At 44.6% G+C, this 7,769-nt stretch overlaps 1 protein-coding gene across 1 annotated transcript in view; it reads left to right on the top strand.

Moving 5' to 3' along the window:
- Positions 1–1,984: 1,984 nt before the first annotated feature.
- FNDC1 (fibronectin type III domain containing 1) overlaps positions 1,985–7,769 on the top strand; it is a 135,447-nt gene continuing 129,662 nt past the window's right edge. Inside the window, exon 1 of the mRNA XM_024203564.3 lies at positions 1,985–2,281. Coding sequence (XP_024059332.2) covers positions 2,185–2,281 — 97 coding nt within the window. The 5' untranslated portion in view covers positions 1,985–2,184. The remainder of the gene's footprint in view (positions 2,282–7,769) is intronic.

The raw sequence follows: 7,769 nt of genomic DNA, 5'->3' as shown, positions 1-7,769 counted from the left end.
CACCAAAGGTTATTCCTGCCAGACTGTGATGGAAATGAAGTGTGAGGCCCAGTTCTGCAAACCCTTACTCAGACAGGTAGCCTAATTAAACCCGCTAGGACTTCTCACATGTGTAAGGATTACTGATGTGCACCAGGGTGCGCAGGTTCAAGTTCTCCAATAGCAGAGAAACAGTTAAATATTTGCAACATGCCCTCTTAACCCGGGACTATTACTGAGGACTGATATATCGCTAACACCCAGTTTATTTCCCACAAAAGGAAAATTAGTAGGTGCCGCCAGACTCCTCGTTGTTTTTGTGGATACAGACTAACACGGCTACTCCTCTGATACTAACAACAGCCCAGTGAGTCTCATCTTCATTTGGGACCCACTGAGGGTCCAATAACCAAAGCCAGAGAAGCGCAACGCCTAAGTAAATCTAGACAAACAATACAGCTAATAAAGTTAGACTGGTAGGGCCAGATTGAGCCATAAGGCTCAGACCTGAGGAAGGGGCAGGGTGTAGTATAGCTGTGCCATTGCAGCAGGAGTCTTGGGAAGGAAATGTGATGACACCGCTCCTCCCATGCTCCCCTTTGTTCCTGAGGGGAAGTAAGTTACAACACACTGTATAGGGATGCTTCCCTCCGCACCCCTGATCAGCACACTAGGGGCAGATCTTGGGCTCTTACCCATTCCCCACCTACTTCCTTGGGGAGGGAGGAGCATGCTGAAACACTGGGGGTACACTGAATACCAGGCCCAAGTCCAAGCGCCAGGAGACTGGAGAAGGCTTTGCTCCTTCTGTTTCCCTCAACAGCTGTGTAAGACAGAGACACAGTTTAGCCCGTAATGATTTGGAAGAGCAAGTGGACATTGGGTTGGTGACGATGGCTGAGGATGATAGCTATTTTGGCTGATGAAAAGAGTGGAAGACTCAGAACCCTCACGTCGATGTGGGGATGGAGCATCACAGTATAACACAATATAGATAACATAATACGCATTGGCAACGCTATAAACCTCTTACTGTGTACACACTGAGCTCTGAATCTGCAGTATCCCTTGACGAAAAAGAGAGAGGAGTCATTATGGAAAACTCCCAAGATTCCTGTTCACTGTGCAGCAAGAGTTAAAGCAAACAGGAATCTGACTCACAGGTGCCCTAAAAAGATAGAAAATAATACAGATCCTGACCCTGCAAAGATATAAGCACTGCCTAACTGTAGGTACCTCCAGGGACTATCATTGGGAGTACTCCTAGAGTGTAAAATTTAGCATAGGTAAGTCTTCACAGAATCGAGGTCATGGAGAGGATTATAAAGCCATTAAACTGGTTCTGCCCTCATCAAGATAACTGTACAATTGTAGTTACTTCATCTGAAAGGTGATCTGTAAAAACAATTAAGGAATATTAATTTTAGGATTTTTCTTGACTGCCCTAAATTCGGTAGAGTAGTCTGCTTCTTAAACTGCCTTTTGGTTGTTGTTGCTTGTGGCAAGTGGCAACCAGTCACATCACCCATAGAGGGGGCAAGTCACAGATCGGAGGGGGAGGCAGGAATTCTCTGGAGGGTTCAGAAGACCTGGATGGAGACCGTCAGCAAGGACTGGTGTGGGGAGTTCCGGAGGGCGCTAGGGAGAGACTGGAGGCCCTTAAGTCTCAGCGATGAGAAGGGAGATGGAGCGTGTGTGTCTGGACTCCGAATAGATTTAACTAATGACAATGCAATCCCCAGGAAAAAAAAGGGAGGAGGGGAAATAAATTCCTTGGTATGGAAGTGACTGAACATTGAAGCCACAACGCAGAGGACAGACAATGTTTTGGGCGGAGAGAAGATTTCTCTGCCTTCCCCCTTCGCCAATAAATCAATGAGTGGTGGGGAAAAAATCAAAGCAGGTTGCAGGCTCCTTCCCTCCCCCGGCCTCCTGTTGCAATCTCCCTGGGCGCCAGGAGGAGGAGACAGAGGGAAGGCGCTGGGAAGCGGAGCGGCTGCTGCGGCTCTGTTCGACATGAAGGGAAGTGGCGAGGCTCGAAGGCAGCGGCAGCGGGGCTGAGCAGTGCCATTGGGCTGGGCGGGGAGCTGCGGTGCAGCCGGCAGGCTTCGCGCGGGATTGTTCCAGCGCCTCGAGACCCCATCGCACGCGCCCCGCCGGGAGTGAGCGGCGCCGCCGGGACTGACTCCTGCGCACACCGGCTCCATGGCTGCTGCCGCCCGGGCTCCGCTGCGGCTGCCCTGGGCAGCGCTTTTGCTCCTCGCTGCTGCGCTGCTGCACTCCGGCTCCCCAGCGGCCCCAGGTACCGTCTCCCTCCCCGGCTCCAGGCGCGGTGCGGTTGATCTGGGGGCAGGGAGCGTGCCGTTGCCTTGCGCTTCTCCCCCCACCCCCGCGGGCAGCCTTCTGGGCAGGCAGGGCGAGGAGGAGGCGCTGGGCTGCACGGAGCACAGGTGTGTTATAGAAGTGGATGGCACCGGTGAAATGAACACAGCCGGGACCTCAGCCACTACCCCAGGGTGAGGGAGATCAGGCGCTGTCCCGATCAGTGGGGACGGTCTGGATGGAGCAGGTCGGAGGGGTGTGAGGTGGAGACCCACGCGGCAAAACCCCTCACTCCAAAAGAAAAATAACTTAACAAAACCCACTTTAAATCATGGGGGTGGGGGGCAACCCTACAGCTCAGTTGTGCCTTGGAAACCGGGAAAATGTGCTCCCCACGCAGGTACTTGGGAGGTCAGCTCTTCATCCGCCTCCTCTTCGCCATGCTAGTGATCGAAAATACTTTCTGTGATCAAAATTTGCCGGGGTGTGTAAACTGTTGATTGCCTCCCCTCCCGACGTTCTCACCCTCCGAAGCCTGGGTGTGTTTTAGGGATGGCTTCGGTTTGCAGGAGGGGAAATCGTGGCAGCAGTATGTGTCCGTACTAGTTATTTCCAGCTAAGTGGAGGCAATTTGCAGGCAGTCTCGCCCGGGGGCACATATTTGACAACGATATTTAGTGTGTTGATTGTGCCCTGGATATAATTAAAATGACAAAGTCAGAAAGCCCTACTTACTTGGGGATTTATTTTTTCAGGGATCTCTATATTAATTGCAACATCAAGTACTTGGTTGTGGCTTTTAAAAAAATGCACCTTGGAAGTGAGCAAAGAGTGTCTGTCACAGGTTAACATTTACAAAGGCCTTAAATCATGTGTCCCACATTATAAATGTGGCAAGGATATGAACCTTTCTAATGTATTTCAGTCTCCTATTGCTCAGAAGCAACTTTGATCTGTTTTTTTGTTATTTTTTTTTTTTGATTCTGTGAAAGGACATTTGTTTCGACTGCAGAAGCTCCATGTCTTTATGACTAAAACACCTGTAGCTCTCTGTTATTTTCTCCCTTCCACTGTCCTCTCTATGTTCCTCTGGAATCACGTTTGTTTGCTGTGGCAGAGTGAGCTCTGTCACATTTCCCAGTGCTACCCACCCCGCTTCCCAGTCGCCTTACACACTATAAATCACTCCAGATATGTGGAATGTTTTAGCTGGATCGTTCTTTGGAGCCTCAAACCATGGCTTATCTCCACCACATTAAGACAGAATTTACAGTTGAAACGATGGCCAGATCAGAGAGGGCCAAACTAGCACAAATATATTTGGGGAAATAAATCAAATTAGCTGAAAAATGTTTTATCCCCATGTCCCATAGAAGCTGTCATGGGACTGATGATTTGTTTAATCTGTTCTTTGGAAAACATTTACTGTCTCCAGCAGCAGAACCCATCATTAGGTTCTGAAGATAACAGCGATGGAGCTGCATTCAGCTGCTGGCAGAGACAGCCAAGGCAATTAAGTGCTCCAGCTGACAGGACATTCATGATCAAAATTAATACCCTACGTTAGAACTTGTTCCCTCCTATTGCACTTAATGTCGATTCCTGGTAGTTTTTATTACTGTAGTTATTGGATGCTAACTTGTCCATCATACTTTGCAGTGATTTTAAGGGGAGTTGAGTTTCCACACATCCCATTTTTGAACATAGGGCCTGATTTTTCTCTCACTTTCATCAGTGTAAAGAGGTAAAAGCTCAGCTGAAGTCAGTGTGGTCTGGCTGAGCTGTGCTCGGGGCAGGACTGGGAGACTGGGGTGGCAAAGGTGGCTTTGTGCCATGTTTGCAGCTCCTAGGTCCAGGGAGAGCTGGGGTGGGTTTAGCCTACTTTACAGCAGTTTCAGAACTGCTCTAAGTTGTGTGCAGCTGCTTATGGCACCAATGGACTGTTCTGAGCCTGAGATCACTGGAGTGAAGCAATGCTTGTGCTATGCTCCAGTTCCTCAGCCCCACAGGGACCTCTCCCCCAGCCATGCAGAGATTCTCCCCATTCAGGGGAAATCCTCAGTAGGCCAGCAGTTCTTTGGCCCCTCCAGAACAGGGCCCAGGAGTCTGGCCCAATAGTGTAATCATGCTCTAATTTGAGGGTAAGTAAAAATCAGGCACCTGCAGTCTCTACTCAGACAGGAGTATTTGCCTGAATAAGGACTGCTAGGTTGGGCCTCTGTTTGGTAAATCAGAATTATTTTCATTTGGTTGTGATCCTCTTTCACAAATGTTGTACAGAATGAAAGCGCTGTGATTCTCTGAACGCTGCAGGTGAAACCATCATGCTTTTCTTTTTCTTAAACGTCAGGATCCACTTATTTCCTGCACTTCAGCTTGTCCCCATTGCCCTGAATCTGTCATTACTTTGTTCCCCTTTTGCACCTGTGTCTGCCAATGGACTCTGTTTCTAATTAGACAGGTCATGGCCAGTGCACAGACCATGACATCATTTAATATTTGTTTCATATGTGACTTCTCATAACTGCACATCTGACACTTAAATCTACTTCTTAGAGCTCAATAGCACATTAGGTGTGTTAGTTATTAATTTCTCCCCTATGAACAGCTTAGATATTTGATCTGACTTCATATCAGGAAGCTCAGTCCGGCACTGCATGAGGGAATGAAGTGCTGTTCCTTTTCTCTGGTAGCCTTCAGAGGGCACTAACAGCGCTACAGCAGCATGACACATCTCGTCAGCCTTCGCATTGTACAGTTAGCTATGGTAGCTACTGTGCTTTCCCTCCCCAGGAAGGAACCTACAGTTTTTACAGCAGTGGAAAGTGGTAGCAATGATGAGTAGCTGCTAGATGGGAGATTTAGGGCTTCCCAGTGTAATTTGAGATAAGTTTTATTAATTTTGGACTATGATTGCTTTCTTTATTCACAAGGGAGATCTTTTTTTTTGCTTCTGTGTCCTAAATAAGCAGTAATTTTTGGAGAGCAGTATTAACTATGGAGGTGCGAGGAGTTAAAACACTGAATATACCAACCCAATTTTGAAGATGGGTTCATTTATTTTTCTCTGCTTATTAGAGCCCCAAGTTTGTTGCTTGCCCCTATGTTCATAATCCAAATTTTGGCTATATCCTAGACACTTCTGCGGTCACTGAAGAGCATTTTGACTTCACTTGCACAGGTTAAGAGATGATGGACTGGTCCTCCAAGGAAGTGAGATGTAGATGTTAAGCCTCTACTTTATGAAGAATCCAGTTTAATTCTTTTATACTAAATTATTTTTGAAAACTGTAATAATAAACATGTATTTGCTGTACAGTAGTTAAATATTCAATGACAATGGCTCAAAACCCATTTCTCTATCCAGTGGTGACAACACCAAGTGTGCAAAAATCATGACTCAGGTCCCCAAAATTATATGATTGGCTTAGAAATAATAAGATTTTTAAAATAACAAATGTTGGATTCTTTTGATTTACCTTCTGATTTTTGAGCCTTAGTGTTCATGTTTTTAAGCTGTTCTCTGCAACCAGGTAGTCTATAGATTTACTTTTTTAAAATAATTGAAATCTGGGATTTTCCTGCAATCACTTGACTCCAGGAACCGGGGCTTTAAGAAAAACATGAAAAATAGAGAGATTTGCAATAGAATCACAGGATTGGATACCCTGTAGATCAGACTAATTCCTCCTACAATATGTTATATTTTGTATTTCACTTCTCATTTCTTTGACCCCAATTCAGCAAGTTACTTAAGCATGTGAGTGGTCCCATTGAAGTCAATGAGACTACTCAGTTTCTTAAAGTTAGCCATATGATCAAGTACCTTGCTGAACTGGGATCTTTATTGCTAGAAAATCTGGAGGAAGTCACAATCTCTGATTTTAGGAGAGCACTGTTCATCATACACTTGAAGCCATGAAACTCTGTTTGGGACATCATAACTTGATTGCTGTTGGAATAATGATGATGTCAGGTATAGAGGATTCTGACATCAAGTGAAGATTAAGTAGCAGAAGCAGATAAACTCTTCACAAATAAAAATTGTGGCCAATATTTTCAAATGTAGGGGCCTAAATTAGGCCCCAAAATTCATATTTATGCACCTAAGTAAAAGTGGCCTGATTTTCAGTAGCCAAATGAATCAAGGTGCGCTACATGTTCTCGCCAACCTTGGAAATTAGGCCACTGCTATTTATGTGGTTCAACATGGATTTAGATGCCTAAATTTGAAAATGTTGGCCTATATTTTAATGAAAATGGCCCAGATCCTAAATATCTTTGAGGAGTTAGATCAATATCCCGAAGTAATAGTGAATTGCTGGGGAAAAAACCCAAAACAAAAATATATGGCACATAAGGATTATTATATAAACAGATAGCTTTTCTTTTAAAAAAATGTCATTTAATTATTACAGAGCCAAGAATTAAACTTTAACCATGTTGGAAGGAAATTAGTCTAACCTTCTCCCGACACTGACTAGTGGGGAAAAAGAGCCCAGAGGAACTTCCATATAAAACCAAGTATATATTAGAATGTGGTTTGGAGAAGTCTATATTTTAAATCACTCCCTTTCAGCTTGAAACTTGATCATCAAAGCCCAGCTCTTCATAAAACAAGGTTTATTACCCTATGAGGATTGTGGAGCTTGTTCATATTTTGTCATTCCATACAGCTGTTTTACCATTACTCAGTCTTCACGTCTTTTGGTCATCCCACAATAATCCTTGTTCCTATAGTCCAACAGCCCTTTTTGGGTCTTGTGTTCTTCTGGAATTAAATAGACTGTTTTTCAAAGGTTTCTTGGAGGGGTCAGTGGTTCTTAACATATCTGTCAGCTGTTGCAAGGATAAGAGGCCAACCTTGCAAATACTAATTGAGTGTAATGTTCCTGAGAGGAGTCCTGTTGACTTCAGTGAGATTACTCATGGTAGTAGGCACTACACTAGGTTGTAACTCAGGGCCATAGATTTTAAACATAAATAATTCTATTAATTGACACCCAGTAAACCAAAGCAGAGTAGTTGTTTATAGTGAACATATAAATAAGATTGAGACAGAGCGACAAGATGGGTGAGATAATATTTTTTTATTGGACCAATTTCTGTTGGTGAACGAGACAAACTTTAGTGCTTACACAGAGCTCTTCTTCAGGTATAGGAAAGGTACAAATAAATAAGAGAAGCATATGCCTTATCCCAAATGTTAACAATTTACCTAATGCCTGGGTTTAAAGCATGAAACCACCACAGAAATACAGTGATCATGAACCATATTATATTGGTATGCATGAGATATCTTGGAGTTGGAAGGGAAAGGGAGATAACCCTTTCCTTTGTTACAGGGAGTTCTCTACTTGGGGCACAGAGAGCCTGATTTGTCATTGCCATATGGCCCCTTTCATGGGTATTAATTGACTCCCTACTTCTTTGTTGTGTTGATCAAGGCCTGAATTGGCATATAAACT

This window comes from Terrapene carolina, unplaced genomic scaffold (assembly GCF_002925995.2).
Source record: "Terrapene carolina triunguis isolate 2854851 unplaced genomic scaffold, T_m_triunguis-2.0 Scaffold85, whole genome shotgun sequence".
Lineage (NCBI taxonomy): Eukaryota > Metazoa > Chordata > Testudines > Emydidae > Terrapene > Terrapene triunguis.
The sequence above is the reverse complement of the archived record's forward strand: the minus strand, read 5'-3'. Positions and strand labels throughout refer to the sequence as shown.